A 24,802-nucleotide genomic window follows, 5' to 3' on the forward strand; every position below is an offset into this window, starting at 1 on the left:
TGATTGTCTGATTTCATCCAAATGGTGGTTGTTAGGGCATTTGATTCATTGGATGAGGTACGCAACATGTTGTGATAAGACCCATGAATCTTGACAGGTGTGTTGTGCGGGGTATTGATCATTGTAGCAGGTCTGCAGATTTTACATCTGTTCTGGCAGGGCCTGGTGCTGCTTTGAGTTAGTGGGTCTTGATCTGTGGGGGGCTTGCTTTAATGACGAAGTTGAGGGGTTGTCTGAAGGCCAGAAGGTCTCCATTCAGTACACTCCTTCTTGTGTTATGAAGTCAAACAAGACCACTGTCCAAATGCCTTCTCCAAACAGTGTTCAGCCCCAGGTTCGGACTCTGTGCCATTATACCAGGGGCTGGCAGGAGAACTGAAGACTGCCCACTACACCGGGTTCCAGCGTAGGGACCCTTTAACCAGCCATCCAGATCTGCTTGGTCCCCTTCCTTTTGCTGTTTCCTTTGGCTCATTCCTACCCAGCCTCTCTCACTTCCCTCCTCTGATATTGGGTTTACCATGGGAGCCTACTCTACTTCTGTTGGCTACTCCACCCCTTCCTAGCCTCTTTTTATACTCCTTACTCCTTGCTCGGGGCGTACTCTCCCCAGGACCTTCCTCCCTGTTCTTGATGACCTCCTTCATTGCAGGGTGTGACTGCAGCATCCATCTGCTTTCAGTCTCCTGGCTTTATAGTGCTGTCCCAGCTCTTCCCCAGCTGGGCTTCACTCTTAATTAACCTCCACTCTCCCTCTTGCAGGTAATGACAGATAACCTAATTGGCCTCTCAAGTCCTTGTTAACCCTATCAGGGTTGGTGTGGGGTGCATTACACTCCCCGAAGAAAGAGGCAGTTTTGATAGTGGAGGAGAGTGGAATGGAGCTTTATAGGGGATTTAAAAATGGTGGGACTTTTACAGATTGCATAGGAAAGAAGAGAAGCTATGGTAGCCTCCCCAGATGCACCTAGGGCTGTTAGGTTTTGAAGCAGCCACGGCCTATTACCTTCATCTGATTTTAGTTTATCTTTGTTCCTTTTGAAGGCCCTTTGTGGTGCCCTGAAAACAACATATATAACACATGTTCATGTATTTTAAAAAGAGACCAAGTGTGAAAAATACTGTTACTTACCCTAATCCCCCATTAAAAAAACCAATAAGTGTAGTAACCCCAATGTACTTAGATTGTAAACTCTTTGAGGAGGGGACTGTTTTTGTTGTTGTTCTGTGTTCGTTCAGCACCTTGCACAGTGGAGTCCTGGTCCATGACTGCAGCTCCTAGATGATACAATAATATGAATAATTGATGATGATAATATATTTGTCTAGGTCTGTCTATTGTGAATTTGGGTTTAGAATTTGATTAATAGTTACAGCTAGCAAGAAGCCCATAGAAATAGAAATATATTTCATGAAGAAGTATTCACAATATAATGTGTCATAATCATGATCCGATACTCATTTGAATGGGTATGTAGGTCAGTCATCTAGTTCTGTGAGCAGCCATTTCCTATTTCTTAGTTTAATATGGAATTCCTTAGGAATTTGTTGTCTCCTGTGAAATGAAGACATCAGAAGAAATTGATTAGTTTCTAAAGGATTTTAATAAAGAATTCAGAAGCCTATTATATGCTGAAATAATGGGCTGCTTCCTTTCACAGATTAAAATCTTCTGTAAATAATATAGTAATTTAAAAGAGTAAAAATTGTCTGCATATAAATTCTAATGTATTAACTTTAAAATATCAAGCAAATTCAGGTATAAAAGATCTTAAGAATTCTGTTGTTTAAATTGTAGTATTTAACATAGCTGTTTGGTAAGAGGATATTTCCCAACTACTGTATTTAGAATAGTGACGATCTTTAATTATGAAGTGAAAAATCTGGACTAAGATGTTGAAAAACGGTTGCCTGAGATTAGGTTCTTGAATTCAAATTTAGGCAGCTAAATAAATGGCTTGGTTTTCAAAACTAAATAGTTCTAAAAGAGGTTGTGTGTCTTGGAAAAGACTGTGGCAAAAGGCCTTTCTTTCTTTTGAAGTCAGTGGCAGCTGCTGGATGCCTATAATTTTAGAAATACAAGCCACTTACTTAGGTTTCTAAATCCACTTTAAGGTATCTAACTGTAGGCACCCATTTTTAAATTCTAGGGCCTATAACATACTGGCTTTAGAAACATGCAACATCCAGTGTGTGTACTTCTTTAATGTTTGGAATCTGTAAGAATGTCCTGTTGAAAACCAAAAAAAAAACCATTGTTCATAAATAATTCCAATTATTTTTTTGTCTGTGAATGAACTAGTTTTGTGTAAATAGTGAAAGAAAGTAGAGTGAAAATTAGCTAATATGTCCTTTTTGAAGATAGTGTACTGTGTATTAGAAAATATAATCTCAGCACTCTTTTTCCCTGATGAAATAAAATTATGCTAAAAGCACAGGTCTTTGATCTGATTAATCTCAAGCTTTACAGAAGATCTGATTGTAACGGGGCTGTAAATTAAATGAACAAAAACGTGGAATAAATATCACTCACTCCCATATGTGGAAAACAGACTATATACATATTAGCATGCAGTTTGAACAATATGAATAAAAAATTTGAGGTGCTCTCATTTTAAAATAGTTTTTTATCCAAAAAATAGAATAATTGTTAAGTCTTTGATAATCTTATACAGAAGTATGAGAGATTTGTAAAAGTTACTGTGAGAAAATGGGTTTTGGATATTTTAAATTTCTTCTACAAGGATAGATACAGTAGAAGTATATGATACATACAGTTAACATAATACTTAATCTGTTGAACAGCAACATTTCACTGGAGCTGAAGTAATCACTTTGATGGCAGATCTAACTAAAGTAGAATCGTACTAAGTGAACCACACTTTAAATAAGGCTCTGGGTCAGTTCGATAGTTTATAGAACTCTCATGGCAGTCCTAAGAACACTGAGAAAAAACATATTTTAATTAATTGAATAGCCTGTAGTAGTCCATGATTAAAAAAAAAAATCAAACAACCCCCCCCCTCAAATCCACCCCCCAACACTTGTATAATCTAGTATCTAATAAAAAGTTGTATTTTTGTTTTTGTTTTTTGCTTTTTAAGGTCCCTTTGTGGTTTCCTTTGTGAAAGGCTCTATATGCACTAAGCCATCTGAATTTGCACAAGAGTAATTACCAGTAGTTATGATGCACTGCTTGTTTGGGAGACAATGCAATAGCCATTTTAAAAAGTTACTATAAAGTCTGTTTGCTGGTGTGGATTAGTTTGAGATAAGAAATTTTTTCTCTTTTAAAAAGTAAGATCGGAGCCAGAATGTAAAGTTCCTGAAACTAGTTTGAGCAAAATCTTTTTGGAGAATTGCTGTTTAGTACAATTTATTCCATTTGTGGGGTGATTTATAAAATATTTCTGAGAAATAAGTTTAAATGAGAAGTTCCATTGAGGTGATCTTTCTTGGGTGAACTCCTGACTTGAGAAGCTTATTCAAAGAGAAATCCATTTAAAAGTAAAGGTTTTAGTTTGAAAAATTGCTTTATTTTTGGACCCATCTAACATTATGAACACAAAGAGTATAGCTTGTAATACTAGTAAATAGAAATTAAGTTTAAAATAATTTAAATTTAAATGTGTTCTTCCATCATGATTTTCATTTTTCTTAAGGAAACTTTTACCTGTACACTGTGTAGTTGCTTGAATGCCTTTCAAGAAATACTTCTCAAACTGGTCCATGGACCAGTGGTTGTCTGCTGAACACTGGCTAGTGATCTGTGAAGAGCTTGCAGCCACCTGGTGCTGACTGCCCTTGTTTCTAACTGCTAAATTACACGAAGGACTTCATCCAAAAATTAGATGAGCACTGAGAGATCCATAAACTTGTGTGGATCCTCTTTGATTTCCAAGGGGTTCTGTACAGGGATTGACCTCAGTGCATCTTATTACAAGATCAGAACCAAAGGCAACTGAAATGTACCAAATCATTTCCTAATATTTCTCTTGCATGTAAGCAATTATGGTAGTTGTCACAGAGACGTAACGCAACTCGGGTGACCAGATGTCCTGATTTTATAGGGACAGTCCCGATTTTGGGATCTTTTTCTTATATAGGTTCCTATTACCCGCACCCCCGTCCCGATTTTTCACACTTGCTGTATGGTCACTCGAAATGCAACCACAAATGCAAGGAAGTCACTGCATGATCCCGAATTGGAGGAAATGTGGTCAACGAGAGAGTCTCTTAAGTAAGATGTAGTAATCAAGTAAGACACATTCAAGGTTCTCCTATTTGATGTTATGGTGAAGTCCTAAGAGTAAATTTGATGTTAGCCTTTTCTGCAGCAGCAGATTTTGCTCGTAAATACAGGATTCTGACTTATTTAAAAGATCAGCACAGAAGAAGTAGTGTTAGGGGAGGAAATAGCTCTTCTTTATACTCAAATATTTGCAATAAATCAAAAATAGTGCAGGATATGACTGGTAAAAGACTGGTAAACTGGGTTACTATTTTATTATTTTTTTTAAATGGATCTGTTTAAGGTCTGAATAGTTTTCATTTCAATACATGCTCCCACAACTTTCGCATTTAGAATGTTGATAAACTCCTTTGCATAACTGAGAGAGATTTCTGTGAGGACATATACAATTTATATGACAAGGCAAAGCATTACTGCTGTTAAGATATTTGTGTACATTATAGACAGTCCAGTGCCAGGAGTATGGTACTTCACCTGGTGCAAACCCTGATACTGCCTTTGGTGCACATGATACTGATGGCTTTGTCACCTGCAACCCTGCTGCCAGTGACCTCAGTACAGCTGTTCCCAGTGCTACCCTTCTCAGCACTAAAGCAGTTCTTGGAACCCTGACCTATCTGTGACTGTTTTGCCAGAATCATCACCTCTGTCTACAGCGGTGAGTGACATCTATACTAACATTGTTAGGGGATTGGAGAGACTCCATACAGGCTGTAACTCTAGATGCTCCTGTGTCCCCGGGGAGAGGCATCTTTGCCCTTCTTGCTTTAATGTTCATCTCATCCCATCCCATCCCATTTAAGCATGTGTTTTGTTTAATGTTGTAATACATGTTTGGGTTCCACATTTTCCACCAGTAGAAGGAGCTGTAGGTGGGCCTGTCTGGGCAGGCTGTGCATGTGACCATTACAAGGTTCATGTGTAACTTGAGAGACCTAGAGGGTGGGGTTAAAAGTTTCTCTGTGTAGAGAGGTGACAGACTCTGAACAGAGAAGATGCATCTGTCAGCAACTGGTATGCCTCACCTTATCACCCAGCAGGGAGTGAGTTTGTTTACATTACTTGCTATCCTGTAGCCTAGGATCACATATTTGGATTATATTGTAGTTTTCAATAAATGATTAAAATCCACCTAGTCTCTCAAGCTTAACTGAATTGCTCTAGAGGGAAGGGTAGTTTATAATAGCATCCACTAGTATCATTACAGTACTAAGCACTTCATCAGTGTCTTTAGAGGAAGAGACTCTTATTAAGACAGCCCTTTCTCAAGATGAGAAATATTCTTTCTTTTCTTGCCTCTAAGCACGGTAGGGAGTCATCACCACAGTCTCTTTCTTAGAACATAAGAGCAGCCATACTGGGTCAGACCAAAGGTCCATCTAGCCCTGTGTCCTGTCTTCCGACAGTTGCCAATGCCAGGTGCCCCAGAGGGTATGAACAGAACAGGTAGTCATCAAATGATCCATCCCGTCGCCCATTCTCAGCTTCTGGCAAACAGAGGCTAGGGTCACCATCCCTGCTCATCCTAGCTATTAGCCATTGATGGACCGATCCTCTATGAAATTCTCTAGTTCTTTTTTGAACCCTGTTATATGTCCAACCTTGGCCTTCACAACATCCTCTGGCAAAGAGTTTTACAGACTGACTGTGCGTGTTGTGGGGGGAAAAATCATTTTGTTTGTTTTAAACCTACTGGCAATTAATTTCATTTGGTGACATCCAAGTTCTTGTGTTATGAGAAGGAGTAAATAACACTTCCTTATTTACTTTCTCCACACCAGTCACGATTTTGTAGACTTCAATTATATCCCTTCTTAGTCGTCTCTTTTCCAAGCTGAAAAGTACCAGTCTTGTTAATCTCTCCTCATATGGAAGCCATTCCATACCCTTAATCATTTTTGTTGCCCTTTTCTGAACTTTTCCCAATTCCATTACATCTTTTTTTGAGATGGGGCAACCACATCTGCATGCAGTATTCCAGATGTGGGCATACCATGGATTTATATAGTGGCAATATATTTTCTGTTTTATTATCTATCCCTTTTGTAATGATTCCCAACGTTCTGTTCGCTTTTTTGACTGCCGCTGCACGTTGAGTGGATGTTTTCAGAGAACTATGCATGACTCAAAGATCGCTTTCTTGAGTGGTAACAGGTAATGTAGACCCCATCATTTTATATGTATAGTTGGGATTATGTTTTCCATTATGCAGTACTTGCATTTATCAAGTGCATTCTTATGACACATGTTGGTCAGATAGGGAGTCTAGGACCTTTTGTCATTCCTATAGAACTTTCTTCTTGGTACTTACTCCTGTGGCCATTGACACTTATCTTTATCTGGTTCAACCAAGATAGAGATTGGACCCTCTGAAGCCAGCAGTAAGCAAGAAAGTCATCTTCCTCTGCCCCTTCTAAGGTGAGGTCTTCCTCCCTAATGAGATCTCATAGAGTGGTACGGGAGGCAGAGTGTCCCTGTGCAGCAGCAGAAGCATGAGAATGAAGATTATCACATGCAGTTTGAGAAGCAGCTTATACCAGCAGCTATTTCCTCATCCTCACCAGATGAGGCATTAGTACCTGCTGCTTCTGCACAGCTTGATGACTACAAAAAAATTCTAGGAAATTTTGTGGTGGATGGCTGATAGACTTAAGATACCTGTAGTAGTAGTCCTGGGGGGGAAAAAAAATCACACGAGCTGTTCTTCCTATATCAATGCTAGATGATTGACTCTGCTGATTGATGAGAGACTGTTGGAGCTAGCAAGACATCTATGGCAGATACCTGCCTCTGTGGCGCCTATCTCCAAGAATGCAGATAGGTGTTACTCAAACCATAACTGGCTTTGAATTTTTTTTTATATGCATTCCATCCCAGGGTTCTTAGATTGAGAGAACCAGACAGCAAAGTCCACCAAAATAAACACGTTGAGACTTGGATCCAAAAAGTCTCAGTTCATTTGAAAGCGTATTTTATGTATGTTTAGATAGGGTATGATGTGGAGCTGTTAAGTAAACCTGTAGGCGAGGTTAACTGGTACTCAAATGAGAAACTGTCATTTTTTGTATCAGAGGGTTAGCCGTGTTAGTCTGAATCTGTAAAAAGCAACAGAGGGTCCTGTGGCACCTTTGAGACTAACAGAAGTATTGGGAGCATAAGCTTTCATGGTAAGAACCTCACTTTTTTAGATGCAAGTAATGGAAATCTCTAGAGGCAGGTATAAATCAGTATGGAGATAACGAGGTTAATTAAATCAGGGAGGGTGAGGTGCTCTGCTAGCAGTTGAGGTGTGAACACCAAGGGAGGAGAAACTGCTTCTGTAGTTGGATAGCCATTCACAGTCTTTGTTTAATCCTGATCTGATGGTGTCAAATTTGCAAATGAACTGGAGCTCAGCAGTTTCTCTTTGGAGTCTGGTCCTGAAGTTTTTTTGCTGTAAGATGGCTACCTTTACATCTGCTATTGTGTGGCTAGGGAGGTTGAAATGTTCTCCTACAGGTTTTTGTATATTGCCATTCCTGATATCTGACTTGTGTCCATTTATCCTCTTGCGTAGTGACTGTCCAGTTTGGCCAATGTACATAGCAGAGGGGCATTGCTGGCATATGATGGCATATATAACATTGGTGGACGTGCAGGTGAATGAGCCCGTGATGTTGTAGCTGATCTGGTTTGTCATTTTTTGCACAGACCCGAAGTACTGCAACATGACTGATTACAGTTTGTATCGTTTAAGTTAATTTCAAACCTTAATGTTGTGTTTATTGGTCAAAGCTACCAAATGTCAATATATTGAAATATTTTTTAGTTTTGCATAGGCAAGTATTTCGTTCAGAAAAGACTAAGCTTCTTAGCATGTGGTTAAAAATGGCAAATACCAATATTTTGCACTATACTAACATGAATGTTTTCACATCAGATATTCTTAATTGTCAAAAATCACACAGTTGATTATAATAGTTTTCTATATTTTCTATTGAAATTTGTTCATCAGATCAGTTTCTCACTGAAGGCTATGCACCAGTAGCAGTAGATTGTGTGCCCGTTGTTTGTACTGCATAGTGGATGGATATAAATATATGTGCATTTCTAATGTAATGCTTCTCCATCTGTAAGCTTTTTTGCATACAATGCAGGATCTAGTGTGCCTGATAGAAGGTTTTAATTTGTAATTGCCCATGCATGTAATACTAGCCTTTGACATATTCAAGAGACTAGCTTTTTAAATTGCCATCTCTGAGTTAAACCGCTTAGGGCATGGCAGGTCAAACATCTAATAGCTATTGTTTTAGGCTATGCAGACTGTAAAAGACAATATGTATGGGTTTATACTCAGTCTAAATTTTATGCTCTGAAGCATGAGGACTAAAAGCATACTTTATAAAACAGTAAGACTTAGATCCTACTGCATCCATCCAGTGATAATGTATTTGATGAAGGTGATATTGATGAAAATATATGCCTTGGTTGGTCACTAAGTAGATAGAAATGGTTATGAATAATAGCAATAAATGAAAAAATTACCACACTGAGAAACTTTAAAAGTAACCTGTACCTTCAGTTTTGTTATAGTCTAAAAATGAGTCATTATCCAAATCTCAAGAGTCAGGAATTTACTGAGGGAGTAAAAGTTTTACACCAGAAATGTCATAAATAGCCCATTTTAAAATGATTGTAATTCATATACTAATACCTTAACTTGTCAATTATTAAGAAATCCAATCTATACCCAGAGTGCCGCAACTTGTATTTTTCTCATATAAATTAAAGATTAATCTGTCTTTTTTGAATATGAATCTCAGCTAAACCCTAACTAAGGAGATTCTATGTAGTACATATTAAATACTATGGAGGTGACCTAGCATCTCATACATCAAAAGCTTCTTAAATGTCCTCATTTAGAACTGCATGTAAGCATGTGCTTAATTCTAAGCATATACTGAAGCTCTGTTGATCTAAAAGAGCTTTAGTGCTACCCTGAATTCAGTTGCTTTCCTAATCAGCATCAAAGACTAACAGTTTTTGAGTTAATTTGAAGATTTTATTTGTGTGTGGAATTGGAAAATATGGTCAGATAATTCTTTTATAAATATTTTTGTCAGGGCAAGGCCTTTAATTAATAATAGTGATCAATCTAGCTGGTTTTATGTTGGGGCCAATCAACTTCTGATAATCTGAAATGTTTAACATTTATCCATGAAAATGTAGTAATAAATAATTTTATTAATTTTAAGTTATGAATAATAATTTGTTAAAGTAGTGACCACCTCTCATTGCTTTTCAGAATTTGAAAATCCCAGCCTAAATGTTTTTAGAAAGAGTATCTACAGTGTTTGCTTGATTTTTAGTATATTCCATCTGTGTGTGAGGAAGCTTGGAATACAATGTAGTTTGAAAATGGGTCTGTCTAGCACTCTGTATTATTATTCAATTATATTTATATAACATCTAAACTGTGCTAGATACTTTAGATACAAAAGTTCCAAACTCCAAAGTGTTTATAATTTAGAGTGAGAGGGGATCATATCAGGAATGGTGGCTGGGGGGAGGAAAATAATATAACAAAGTAATTGGTTGCTCTTTGGCATGTGTCTTGTAAATTCCACCACTTTTGTAATTTGTATTTAAATCTATATTTTCATTTTCTCCTTCTCTCTGTCTTCGCAGTAGTCAAGCTATCTTAATTCACGTGTTCAACCTTTGCTACCCAATGTAAAAAAAAAAAAAAATCTTTGTTCTCTGACTTCTTTCTGCTCTGCTTTCTACTCAGAATAGACAGGACTTCAGGGAGGAACTTGGGAGGCAGGCAATGAGAGAACCTTTCTTCCCCCCCAGCCCCCCACAGGCTTAAGTATCTGGAGGCAGGTGAAGGATTTTCATTGAAAAATGCAAGGTGTGACCGGGCACCAGGGATGGCCACACTGAGAATGCCACACTCAGGGCAAGAAAAGAAGCAGACAATCCCCAAAGCTTGTGGCATACTCTATAATTAGATTCACCAAACCAGTAACAAAAGAGCTTCTGCAGTACCACCACAAGTCAAACACAGACCCCTTTAGGCATTCCGGCCCTTGGTTCCTATCCAGGCAACCCAATTTAATATAGTGAGAGATTATTGAAAACCCATTTCACCATATGTGAGGTCCTTTCTAATCCCAAAGAATCAGACACATGTCCCCAGATCAATATTAATCTCCGATTTTTACCCCCAAATCATACTGTCAGCCAATCCTTAGTAAACTAACTAAAGATTTAATAATATAAGAAAAGAAGAAAGTTACAAATATTTAATAGATTATATATATACACAAATGATTCCGAAGTCCTTATATCAGGTTTGTATTAGTGTTGGAATAGACTGCTGTCTTGTAAAGTCTCTCTGGTAACTTTCAAAAGATTGGAAGTTCCTCAGTCCATAATTCAAGATGCAGCTTTTTGTTGTAAATACACAGTCCAGAGAATTATAGCAGGTATGAGGCAACATGGAGAGGTTTCAGGTGCATGGAAAATTACTTGGAATCCAGGGTCACATGATCATATCACATGCCCTTAGATGTTTTGCCAAATCACAGAGGAGGGTGGGCCATTGTCTCTTTACTGTCTGAAGTGTCTTCAGGAAGAGCTAGCAGGGTGGGATGAGTTTCTTCAATGACCCATTTTGAGATCTGTGTCCCCTTGATGGTCCATCAATACATAGCTGTCTAGCCCAGATGTAAATTCTATCTACTGGGTGTTACCCAGGAATACAACACATGTATAAGATACCTGTACATAGCCAATATTCATAACTTCAGATACAAAAATGATACATGCATATAAACAGGATAATCATAGTTATCAAATCATAACTTTTCCACTGACATCTTACATGATATACTTTGCATAAGATTTATGGAACTTGTGTAACAGTGGTAACAACAGTGATATTAATGATCACCTTTCATATACACAGCATCATACAAAGTTTTTCATTGTGAAATAAAAGTAATATGTATCCTTTGCTTCCTTCTGCTGGCATTAAAAAAGGATGTGAGTGGAATTCCCATGAAGAATTATCCTGTAAGTTCACAGTAGTTTTTTTATATATACATATACACACACACACATAGAGAGAGAGATTCATTTTGCTTTTAGACGATTTTTGTTTACTCTGTATTAAAGTAAATATTTCCCCCCAAGGATATGTCATATTGTATATTGCTATAAATTCATGCATGTAAGTTTTTTTTTGTATGAAATTCCATAGGGCATTGGCTAGATTATTTTCAGTCTTTATTTTTGACTTACAGACTTATTATTAAAAATAAATAAATGTTTTTTTGACTGCTGACTTTTTGCTGGTCTTTGTTGGATCATTCTACACCGTGGTAAATATAGTTTTTTACCAGCAGATGGAGGCAGGAAACACAAACACATTTGTTGTTCCTCTATTAGCGCTATTTACCCAAGCAATCCAATTCAAGAGACTGACTATGTAATAAAGACTGCACAAAATAAAGTGATTTAACTAATTAAAAAAAAAAAGGGGGGGGGGAAATAAAGGAGGTTGCACATAGACTGACAAGCCAGTGTCCTATTGGCTCATTTTTCTAAAATAGTCATGTACCATTCTGCTATTTTCATTCCAGTGCCATGTCTGTAATGCATGACGGTTCAGAAGTGTACCTACCCAATCATAAATGCTACCTGAAATATGGCATTCTCATTTGTTCTATTAATTGTTTAATGCACATGACAGTGTACATGTTGTGTCTAAGGTCTGGTCTACACTTGGAGGCGGGGAATTGATCTAAGTTACACAACTTCAACTCGCGGCGGTGGAGTACAGCAGTCGACGGGAGAGCACTCGGGGATCGATTTATGTAGACTAGATGCGATAAATCGATCCCGGCTGGATTGATCCCCGCCCGCTGATCCGGCGGGTAGTGTAGACATACCCTAAGATAATAGACTGATTAAAATCAGGCCAAAGAACTGGGTTCTCTGTTGTGACTCTTGGAAGACAGTCATTTGGTTGCAAAATATAATACTTTATTGCAGTAGAGGAAAGAGAATTCATGATGAAACAGTGGTAATTGTTTTTACATCTTTTCCTGATCAGGAAAGATGTATGAAGTGCTATTGCATTAATAATAAATCGTGATTTTTTTCAGAAGAAATAATTGGATGGTTAGGGCTGAATGTATTTCTTTAGGGTTTCCTTCTACTGGGTAAAATTTTCAAAAGTGCCTAAATGAGTTAGGAGTCTAAGTCAGTTTGGAAGTTAACCTTATTTTCACAAATAAAAGTTTGTGAAAAAAGCAAAACCAATATGTATTTTATTGTTATAGTGATGGAAAAGCTTTTCTACCTTCTGAGGATTTAAAAAAAGAACTGGGAAGTTCTTTCCGGGAGTAAGGAAACTGAATCTGATAAGGCTATCTGATTCTTTTTTACCAAATTTTTGAAGAGAAATGCCCACAATTATTAGTGTGACTTTTTATGCCACTGCCATTAAACGGTGTTTTTTAATTATTTATTATTTCTATTATGGCAGTGCACAGAAGCTCCACCTAGGATTGTGGACCCATTTTGCTAGGTGACATACAAATACACAAATAAAGAGCTTACAATCTAGACAGAAAAAAATGGGGGAGAAGGGAGAATGGAACTCAGAGTCATAGATTTTGAGGCCAGAAGGGAAATCATATAATCTGACTTCTTGCTTGTATATTACAGGCCATTACATTTCAACCATTTACTCCAGTATTGAGCCCAATAGCTTGTTTTGCTAAAGCAAACCATCTAGAAAGGCATCCAGTCTTGTTTTGAAAGACTACTAGAGATGGAGAATTCATCACTCCTATAGTAGTTTGTTCTTGTGATAGATCACCCTCTTTGCTAAAACTGCACACCTTATTTCTAATTTGAATTTGTTTCTCTTCTGTTTCTAGCCACAGGGTCTTGTTTATGCTTTTCTCTACTAGAATAAAGAACCCTTTAATATCTAGTATTTTCTCTCCGTGCAAGTGCTTATACCCAGGGAGAAGTTTATTAAGATCACCCCTTGATCTTCTTTTTATAAGCTAAACAGGCTGAGCTCTTTGAGTATATCACTGTAAGGCAGGTTTTTTGCCCCATCACTTGAATCATTTTTGTGACTCTTTTCTGCACCTTCAGTTTTTCAACATCTCTTAAAAAAATATAGACAACAGAACTGTATGAAGTATTCTAGTGTCAGACTCACTATGGCCATATACAGAAGTAAAATCACCTCCCCTACTTCTACTCTCTAATCACCTGTTTATATTAGGATTGTATTATCCCTTTCCCCCATAGTATTGTTCTGGGAGCTCATCTTCAGTTGTCTGTATGCTATGACCCCTAAATTGTTTTTAAAGTCACTGCTTTTCCCATATACCGGCTCCCCTTCTGTAGGTAGGTATGGCCTGCATTCTTTGTTCCTCGATGTGACCTTGCATCTGTCTGCATTAAAATACATTGTTTGAATGGGCCCAGCTCACCAAGTGATTCAGATTGCCATGTATTGTTGCCCTATCTTCATTATCATTTATTTTTGTATCTTCTAAAAAATGTATTAACCATTATTTGTACTGATTGATAAAACATTCAGTAGTGTTGTGCTTAGAACCAGTCTCTGTGGAACCTCGTTAAAGACCATCCCCATTTGATGATGAGTCTCCACTGACAACTACTTTTTGAGATGTCATCGTAACTTGCAACTTTGGTGATGAAATTGATAAATGGCAAACATGTTCTACATTTTAATTATTTGTGGTGTTAATTTTATTATCGTGAAAGAGCTGTTTGTGGATCCATGGTTAAGGCTGAGTTGAGTTTCCTCGTTAAAGCAGAGATTCAATTACTTTATTGTATATGAAGAATACAACATATCTCCTTCAAAGTACAGCACATTCTCTTTTTTGTGTATGAAGTAATTTTCTAAGAATTAACAATGAAACTGGTTTATTAATTTGAAATAGAATTAATTAAAATGTGAGTTCTTTAAAAAACTTAGTACCCAGCATCAGACATTTTTTTTGTTTCAAATTATTTTTAATACAATAATACAAATACTTCAAGCGTCCCATATAGTTAAACTCTCAGAAATATTTCAGATGGGTTACAGTTGGAAATTCATTTTTGAAGGATTGATGTCAATTTTTAATTCACTTTTAATTGTTAGTCCTGAAAATACATAGTCTGCAAAAGAGGAGTTATCAATGATTCACTTTCAAACTGGGAGGATGATAGTGGGGTCCCACAGAGGTCTTTCCTGGGTCTGATACTATTACATATTTTCAATAATATTTTGAATAATAAGAGTGAAGATTGTGCTTATAAAAAATTGTGGTTGACACCAAGGTAGGTGGGGTTGCAAGGACATTGGAGGATGGGATTAGAATTCTAAAAGGACCTCGATAAATTGGAGAATTGGTTTGAAATCAGCACTATGAAATTGAGTGAAAATATATGTGAAGTATTTTACTCAAGACTCAAAAGTTAAATCTGCAAAATACAATGGAGAATAACTGACTAGGCAACAATGCGATGCTGTTAACAAAAAAAAGGCTAATATCATTTTGGGGGTTATTAGCAGGAGTGTGCCATATGAGGCATTATTGTCCCCCTTTCGCAGCATTGGTGAGGCCTCAGTATCAGCATCATGTTCGGTTTTGGGCACGACACGTTAAGAAGGATGTGAACAAATTGGAGAGAATCTAGAGGAGAGGAACAAAAATAATGATAGCTTTAGAAAACCTATTATGTGAACAAAGGTTAAAACACTGGGCATGTTTAGTCTTGAGAAAAGAAGAATAGGTGGAGTGCAATCTAATAAGTCTTTCAATATGTTAAGGGCCGTCATAAAGAGGACTATGATCCATAGGTGCCAACACTGGGTTGGAGCACTGTCACGGGGTGGAACTCACCCCTGAGGCGCCTCCTGCTGGTCGTCCAGGGAATTAGTGTTTCCAGCCTCCGGAGCGCCCTCTGCAGGCCAGTGTCCCACTTGCCGCTGGGCCTGAGTCCCTCCTGGACCCTGGTGCCCCTTTCAGGCTGGGGTGCTGCCCCCTGGCAGTACCCCCACAGATCTGGGTTTCCCCTCCCCAGGGAACCCCCATCCTCTATCCCCACCTCGCCTCAGACTATGGCTACTGCCAGTCTCGGTCTAGCCCCTGTTCATTGGGGCAGACTGCAATGTAAATGCCACTCATCACCAGCAAGGGGGGTTTGGACCTGCTGTCTCTGCCTACCCTTAGACTGCCCCTCTGCAACCCCAGTACCCTTTCTGGCCTTTAACAAGGCCTGCAGCCTGGGGGTTTTCCAGGCTGGAGCTGCCCCAGCTCCTCTAGCCTTCCCCCAGCTCTGCTCTACTTTAGGTACTCTGTTCAGCTCCCCAGTAGCCAGGCCCTTCTCCCTCAGCAAGCTAGAGAGAGACTCTGTCTTAGCTCTTGGCCCACTGCCCTCTTATAAGGGCTAGCTGTGCCCTGATTGGGGCATGGCTCCAGCTGTGACTATTTCCCCAATCAGCTGAGTCAGGCTGCTTTCCCCAATAGCAGACCTCCCGCAGCTTCAGCCCTCTCCCAGGGCTGATTTCAAGCCCTTCAGGGCAGGAGCGGGTGACCACCTCGCTACAAGCACCCACAGAAAAAAAAATAGTGGGTGCTTAGCATCCACCTCCCTCCCTTCCCCCAATGTTTCCTGTCTGCCATTGTTCCCCCCCCCCCCCCCCGATCAACTCTTCCCCCTCCCTCCATAGCACCTTCCGCCTGCCACGAACAGCTGTTTGTGGCATGCAGGAGGTGCTGGAAGGGGTTGGGGAGGAGCGGGGATGGGGTGCTCTTGCAGGAGGGAGTGGAAGGGGCGGGAAGAGGTAGGGCGGGGGAGAAGTGGGGGCAGGAAGAGGGAAGGCGAGGGCTTGAGGGAAGGAGTTAGGCGGGGCCTGGGGCAGAGAGCGGGGTTGATCACCCTGGGGCTCAGAGGAAGCCGGCACCTGTGCTGTGATCAATTGTTCTTCATGTGCACTCAAGGTAGGACAAGAAGTGATTGACTTAATCTGAGATACCTGTTTTTGAAAGAGGAAAGGGAAATAATTAAAACAGATCAACCATATCCCAACCTGATTTTTAAATATTTTTTAATTCAATCAATTGATACTTTTATTTTGGCCACAGTGAGTCTGATACTAGAATACTCTGTTCACAGTAGCACTCACATTTTGTTCCCCATTGATGTATTTGTATAATGTTGTAAAATGTCTTATGTCCTTAATGTTGAATTGCAGTTTTTGACATTTTATATGTTCAGTATGTTTAGACTTGTTAAAACTCATGTTTAAAAATTGACTTTCAAGTTCATTCTTTTCCGGTGCACCATATGACCAAGCTGACCACAATCATATTCATGTTGCATGATCTGAAATCCTGGGGTCAACTAACGCTTGACATTGTTTTATAAAATTCTAGGTTCTGTATTTTTGAGAAAAATACCTTTTTGTGTTTATAAAAAAAAAAAGCTAATATGTTGAAAAGGCTGCTGTCTTCCTTGGTACCACTGAAGAAAACACAAGAGTAATAATTACAAAACAAAATATAACTGGTAGTTCATTCTTTCTCATAATGATTTGTCTACAGTCTGACTTGGAGAGCTTTTTCCACTAAGGAATTTTGCTCTCTACATTTGATACTGTGAATAAATGTTTGTTTTCTTTACTTTGACAGTAAAAAAGGAGGAAGAAGATTTTGAAGAGAAGAAATCTATTAAGAAACGAATCAAAGAACTAAAAGTCTTAGACCCGAAGATTGCACAGAACCTCTGTAAGCAGAAGCTATTTTGTTGACAACCAAAGCAATTGCCATAGTTGATTTTTGTGAAACCGTCTTTTGCTTTTAAAATTATTTGTGTAGAACTTGTCTGGATGTCTTGTTTTGATGTTTTATTCAAGTGATGATTTTTTTAATAATTAGTCTAAAATTCAAGCTAATTTCAATTAATACATTTTAAATGTGTGTTTATTTAGAATAATAAAAATCATCCATACTCAAGCTTTGGGCACCATCAGTTATTTAAAATTATAAAACCAAAAATGTCTTTCGGTTAGCTCTCCCTGCAGTCTGTCTCAATATTCAACAAATTCAGACTATTCCAGGTAAGGGGATGGGAGAGTAATGCAAAGTCCAGGCCCCCTGATGAAGTATGTCCTGCCAGTTTCCTTCTTTCGGTTATATCAAGGGAGGGGAATCTAGCATTAATACAGTTAATTGCAGGTGTCACAACGTAGGGGAAGAGTGTGTGTGGTACTTCTGTATCCCCATGTTATATTTGTGTAAAGCTTATAATTAGGACTAATGGGACTACATTTTTAGAAAGGAAGCTTCGGCTGAATACCAAGGAAATAGTCTCTGGAGATTACTCAGGAATAGCTTTGTAAAGTGGAAGACATGTCACTTAAAATATCTAAGCTGCACTAGATAAAATATTAGAAAATAAATGGTAAAGAACAAATTGTCAGTGGCAAGAAGCCAAGTTTGATTTTCTAATTTATTTGATTCTGTGGTGCAAATAAATGATATAGGGCCCATCTTTTTGCTCAGACATTCCCTTAACAAAGAAAGCCTTTAAATGGCTGGTAATATTTTTTTCAGAATCCTTATCCAGCAATGTTTGGCAGAATGTTGTCCTAATATGAATTCGATAAAATTATAGTCAGTGTTACCAGGCTGACCTGGTATAAGAACCTGTTTTTAATTGTGTTTGCCTTTTCAAAACTTGAGTTGTTGGAATGAATTTTCCATGCTGGGTGTCTGCCTCAGGCAAAATTTTGGAAAGCTTCAGCCCAAAGTTTCTGTGGTCTACCAGAGCTTTGAATCATAGGTATGTATAATAGGGATGTCAAACAAATAAAAAAAAAAAAGAAAGTTGTGATTAATCACAGTTTTAATTGCACTGTTAAACAATAATAGAATACCAATTCAAATTTATTATAAATATTTTTGGATGTTATTCTACATTTTGAAATATATTGATTTCAGTTATAACACAGAATACAAAGTGTGCAGTGCTCACTTTATATTTTTATTACAAATATTTGCATTGTAAAAGAGCGTATTTTTCAATTTACCTCATAGAAAGTACTGTAGTGCAATCTCTTTATAGTGAAAGTGACACTTACAAATTTAGAATTATTATTTTTATACAACTGCACTCAAAAACTAAACAATGTAAAAGTTTAGAGTCTAAAAGTTGAAGCATGAAGGGGAATATGACTATTTAGCATATTTGGCACATAAATACCTTGCAACGCTGGCTACAATAGTGCCATGTGAATGTCTGTTTTCACTTTCAAATGACGTAAATAAAAAGCGGTCAACATTCTCCTGTAAATTCAACAAACTTGTTTTTGTCCGCGATTGGCTGAACAAGAAGTAAGATTGAGTGGACTTGTATGAAGTGAATTGAAAAATATATATTTTTTGTTTATCTTTTTTACAGTGCAAATATTTTTAATAAAAAATAATATAGCTAGTACTGCGCACTTCGTATTCTGTGTTGTAATCAAAATCAATATATTTGAAAATATAGAAAAACATTCAAAAATATTTATAATACATTTAAATTGGTATTCTATTGTTGTTTAACAGTGCTATTAAAACTGCGATTAATCATGACTATTTTTTAACCTAGTTAATTTGTTGTGTTAATCACGTTCATTAACTGTGATTAATTGACAGCTCTAATTTATAGCAGTGAAAGTATTATGCCCCAAATTACTTTGTTTAATAACAAATTGGAGCTAGAATTTCTGATGGCTGTGATGTGCAAGAGAGAGACATGGGCACAGAATCATAGAAATATAGGGCTGTAAGGGGTCACTAGAGGTCATCTAGTCTACCTCTCTGTGCTGAGGCAGTACCAAATATATCTAAACCATCCCTGAGAGAGGATTCCACTACTTTCCTTGGAAAGTTAGCCCAGTAGTTACATGTCCTTATAGCTAGATTTTTTTAAAAATATTTAACCCTTACTGCATATTAAGCCACTTACTACTCGTCCTACCTCTAGTGGACATAAACAATTGATCACGGTCCTCTTTTTAAAACATAAGACTATTATCAGGTCCCCTACAGTCATCTTTTCTCAAGATTAATCATGCTCTGTTTTTTTAACCTTTCCTCACAGGTCAGGTTTCCTAAATCTTTTACCGTTTTTGTTGCTGTCCTGTCAACACTCTCGAGTTCAAATCTTTCCTAAAGTGTGGCATGCAAAATTGGACACAGGAGTCTATCTGAGACCTCACTAGTGCCAAGAAGAGTGCAGCAGTTATCTCCTATGTCTTGCGTATAACACTCCTGTTAATGCATCCCAGAATATTAGCCTTTTCCACAACTGTGTCACATAGTTGACTTATATTCAATTTGTGATTCACTGTAACTCCCAGATCCTTTTCAGTCATACTATCTCCTAGCAAGTTATACCTACTTCACATTTGTCCATTTGATTTTTTCTTTCCAAAGTGTAGTGCTTGCACTTGTCTTTACTGAATTTTGCCCCATTGATTTCAGAGCAGTTCTCTAATTTGTCACGGTTGTTTTAAATTCTAATCCTGTCCTCCAAAGTGCTTGCAACCTCTTTCACCTTTGTGTCATATGCCAGTTTGATAAGTATACTCTTCATCATCCAAAACATTAATGAAAATACTGAATAGTACAGAAACAGGATAGAAACAGAAAACCACTGATAGCTACTCTTTGAGTGTGTTTTTTCAACCAATTGTGCACCCACCTTATAGTAATTTCATTTAGACAACATTTCTTTTGTTTGCTTATGGGAATGATTTTTGTAGGATTGTGTCAAAAGCCTTACTAAAATGAAGATGTATCATGCTAACTAATCCCTCCCCTCCCCCCCCCATCCACTGGGTGAGTTACCCTGTCAAATAAGGAAATTAGACTGGTTTGGGATTATTTGTTCTTGACAAATCCATGTTGGCTGCTATTTATCACCCTATTTATTTTCTTCTAGGTGCTTACAAATTGATTTTTTAAATGTACTAGTGTTTTTCCTGGCATCAAAGTGAGGTAGACTGGTTTATAATTCTCCAAATTCTTTGTTTTCTTTTTTAAAGATAGGTACCATATTTACTCTTCTCTAGTCCTCTGGGACCTGATCTATCCTCCATGATCTTTCATAGATAGTTGCTAACGCTTCCAAGACTAGTTCACCTGAGCATACTTAATGAACTAGCTGAATTTCATCAGGCCTGCCTACTTGAATACATCTAATTTATCTAAATATTCTTTGTTGTTCTTCCCCTATTCTGACTTGTGTTCCTTCCTCCACATTTAATATTAGTTGCATTAAGCATGTCCAGGAAGAAGATGTTGGCAATTGTGTACTCTGTAGATTGTATGGGGAAAGTGGACTTGGATGAGGCTGGAAAAAGACTAATTTTCTCGTCCCCTTGTACCTTCTCACTGGGTGATGTCTTCCATTTACATGATTTCAACTACTATCTCTATGCTGACAACTCCCAAATCTTCTCCACTAGGTGTCTTCCTTCATCCAAACCTGCATTTCAGTCTGCCTTTTTTGTATCTCCTGTATGCTCAATCAAGAGTTTAAACTTAATATGGCCAAAACATGAGCACCTATTTTTTTTTTCTCTGGAGCCTTTTATATGTCCCTGTTTTCTGTTAATTTTCTCAATGCCACCATCCTTCCCATTACTCAGCCCCATAACTTGAGGGCCAACCTTTATTCCTCCTCCTCCTCATTGCATCCATTTTGTATCCAAATATTACCTCTTCCTTCTGCACGATATTTTTAAAACGCAACCTTTTCTCTCTGACCAGATAGCAAAACTCTCATCTGAGCTGTCAGTTTCCTGTCTTGAGTACTACAGATTTCCCCTTTCCAAGATTTCCAACACTCCTATTTCCCCAATCCAGCCCACACAAAACAGTTGCAAAGGTGTAATTTCTGGCCACATCAACTACCTCTTTGAGTAACGCCACTGTCTCCCAACAACAAGCTTAAACTGTGTCCTTGCCTTTAAGATGTACCCTCCTCTCTACTTATCTGAGTAACGGCATAATCTTACCATTCGTTGTCTATTATCTCTTACCCTCTCTCCTGTTTTGATAGCCTTCTCTTGCATAATATCTGCGACTAGATTGTAAGATATTCAGGGCACAGATCTATTGTCTTATTTTTATGGTAAGGTGCCTAGTACTCCATCTGGTTCTGTAAAATAATGATAATCACTAGAACAGATGAGGAAGGTTGAAGAGAAGATGTGGAATTAGGAGGGGAGTTGGTCCATGAGAAATTGCTTATTAAATACTGTGTATAAAGAAAATGTTGGCCAGTTGTTATACTATAGCAAACAAAAGCATTATTAAAGGATTGTGATTGTTTTGCAATTTGCAGTGGTCTTGCTAAAGATGGTGCGCTCTCACTCGTACACTCAAAAAAAAAAAAAAAAAAAAAAAAAAAAGGTGTGTGTGGGAGAGCTGAGATTCCTATGCAGTAAAGGGGAAACATGTAAAAATGGTTACCCAAGTACAAATAATATAGTAAATGATGAGTGGCTCTCCTAGAGCAAGGACACTCTTTTTGTCTCACTTGCTATGGTTACTGCAGCATCTGTTGATATAGTAATTCATCTGCCAGAGGACTGGAAGAGCCAGATTAAAAATTATGAAAGCTGCCAAATTTGCATAAAAAAGTTTTATCTCTTATCCATATTATCATATACTATGTTTGGGTGGCCTTTAGAATTCTACAATCCATTTAGTGTTTGTTTTGTAAGTAGAGTGAAAGATCAGATTCTTACTACATCTCCATTCATCATGTATTATGTTTTTGTTCTAGCAATTTTCCTTGGTTCTTTCCGAGTGCCTTATGAGGAAATCAAAATGATGATATTGGAAGTAGATGAAACACAGCTGGCAGAGACCATGATTCAGGTATGTAAATTGACAGGCGGTTTAAATACCAATATTTCAGTGTAAGCGTCTCATTAAACAGAAACCTGTTACTGACAAAAACTCTTAACACAAATTATTCAGCTGGAAAATCATTGCTGAATAATTAGTCTCTTAGCATTTCTAGTAAGCAAACAAAACTCAATCTTTTTTTACATTTGCAGAGTAGATAAATCTTATCTAAACACTTGCATTTATATTCTGCTTTAGTATTTGTTTCCTTATTACCAGCATCCAGAATGCAACTCCACTTTATGTATGTATTCAGACAGATAAACCAGTATTTAATAACTTTTTGTTTCTACCATTCACAAAAAATCATTTTGCAGGTAACACTCTGTATTACCTTCACCTGTATTGCACAAAGCTGTCACATTGTTCCTTGTCATGAACTAGGCAGAAAAAGATTTTTCTTTTCAATTAGAGATGACTTGATCTGGGATCCTACCTTCAGAAATTCCATCAGCCGCTTATCTGTGAATGCTTCCCTAGAGTGTAATTGTACAGCATTTCACATTCCACACCATTTTATTCAAAGCAGAAAATCAATACAGTTCTATTTGGGTACAAAAGAATCTGATTCTTAATATTACTTCTATTCTAAGTATTATTTAAAGAGTGATAAGTTAAAGAATCTGACTACACTCAGTGGAACATAATCAACTGATTATGCTACAAATACTCGATAGTTCTGCATGACCTAGGTTGAAAAAATATCATAATTGCATGTTACAGACAGTGTTTTGGGGTGTACTGTATAATAATAAATAAGTGTACAACTCTGAATGTTGTAATTTTGCATATCTTGTATTGTTCCTTGAATTATTGTATCAAAACACTTATTCAAGGAATAGTATTCAGTTGAACTGCAGAAGAGTTCAATGTTCATTCATATTGTAAAGTTTCAAAAAATGTTCAAGAACTATGTGGTTCAAGAAAAATGTTTGGAGTTTTCTTGAACCACATGGATACAAAACAATTAAAATAGTTGCATGCATTTCCTTGGCCACTTGTTTTATTGCTAGTTATTGATATGTGTTTGGTAATGTGACTTGCTTCCTTTGTTTATTTTTTTTATTTTATTTTTTTATTTTTTAAGGTTTGCTATCTGGTAAATCAGAATATCTCAGGATCTAGAAGTTTTTATAGTAAGCTGTCAAACTTCTAAAATATTAACATAGTATTTAAAATGTGTTAGAATTTATTTGAAAATTTAAAATATTGATAGACTCACAAATGTGATCTTCTAGTCTGACCCCCTGCGTAACATCGGCCATAGGACTTCCCTGTATTAATTCCTGCTTCAAGTCCAATAGTTGTGCTTGAAGTAGAGTACATCTTTTTGGGGGGGAAAATGCCATCTTGATTTAAAGATTTACTATGATGGAGGATCCAGCACAACCCTTTACAAGTTGTTGCAGTGATTAATTGTCCTTATTGTTAAAAATGTGTGCCTTATTTAGAGTCTGAATTTGTCTAGCTTCAACTTCCACCCTTTGGTTCTTGTCATACCTTTGTTTGCTATTGTGAAGAGCCCTCTATTATCAAATTTCTGTTCACCATGTAGGTCCTTACTACTTACCATGTAGGTACCATCCTACTTACCATGTAGGTACCCACTGCCTCCTCCATGCTAGAGTCCCTCACTGTGAAGAGGAAAGTTTCCAGCAGCAGGGAGGCATCAGGCAGTGGGACACTACATTGTTAAAGAGCAGTGTAGGTGGAGAGGCATTCCATGGTGAGTAGATACATACCTGGGTATATGCTCACAAGATTCAGGAATGTCTTTATTCACCTAAAGTGCTTCACCATCTACACTATTTATACCTGTGCTAGAGGGGGGAGGGGCTAACCATTTATGTACTCTACCCTGAAAGGACTGCGCAGTGTAGATATACTGATATATTGTGAATGATAAGTATTTCATCATCATATAATAGGACTGCATCAGCTGGTTTTTCTTCCAAACACAGAACATTTATTTATTTAAATATTTATTTGAACACTTCTGACTTTTCTGTGTCATGATTAACAATTCTAATACTGAAAAATCTCTCCTTATTTTCCTTAACATTCCTGACCAGAGATTTCTTCTTAGGTCCTTTTGCTTCCCTTATCAATTTTGTACACTTAACTTCTGATTTATATTGATTGCTATCAACTTAAACTTTTTTCCATTTGGTGTGTGATTGTGCATGTGTGTGTGGAGATGTATATATTTATATTTTTAAATATAACAAATATACCAAAATACTTGATTAATCATAATACACAAAGTAATTACAGGATTAGAATAAAGGGAGGGGAAGTGACATACTTATCTTTAGGATTTGCATTTATCATAGACCTTTCAAAAGTCAGCCCAAATTGCTTTGATTTTTTTCAGGCATTACCCTTCTGCAGAATGCTAGTTATTTGTTAGCTGTGAGGTCAGCTATATCACTTAGCTAGGAATCAATGTTTGGTGGGGATCAACTTTTTTCTATTTTTGCACTATTACATTTTTGGCAAGGAAAGTTACATATTTAAACCACACCACCTACCATCTGACCTCCAGGTATCA

General features: G+C 37.4%; 1 protein-coding gene across 3 annotated transcripts in view; it reads left to right on the forward strand.

The window, feature by feature from the left end:
- Window positions 1–24,802, forward strand: part of DIAPH3 (diaphanous related formin 3) — a 502,952-nt gene that overhangs the window by 210,061 nt on the left and 268,089 nt on the right. For all 3 annotated transcript variants that reach the window (XM_065581159.1, XM_065581157.1, XM_065581158.1), the window contains 2 exons: window positions 16,975–17,070; window positions 22,127–22,221. In XM_065581159.1, coding sequence (XP_065437231.1) covers window positions 16,975–17,070; window positions 22,127–22,221 — 191 coding nt within the window. The remainder of the gene's footprint in view (window positions 1–16,974; window positions 17,071–22,126; window positions 22,222–24,802) is intronic.

Source organism: Chrysemys picta, chromosome 1, assembly GCF_011386835.1.
Source record: "Chrysemys picta bellii isolate R12L10 chromosome 1, ASM1138683v2, whole genome shotgun sequence".
Lineage (NCBI taxonomy): Eukaryota > Metazoa > Chordata > Testudines > Emydidae > Chrysemys > Chrysemys picta.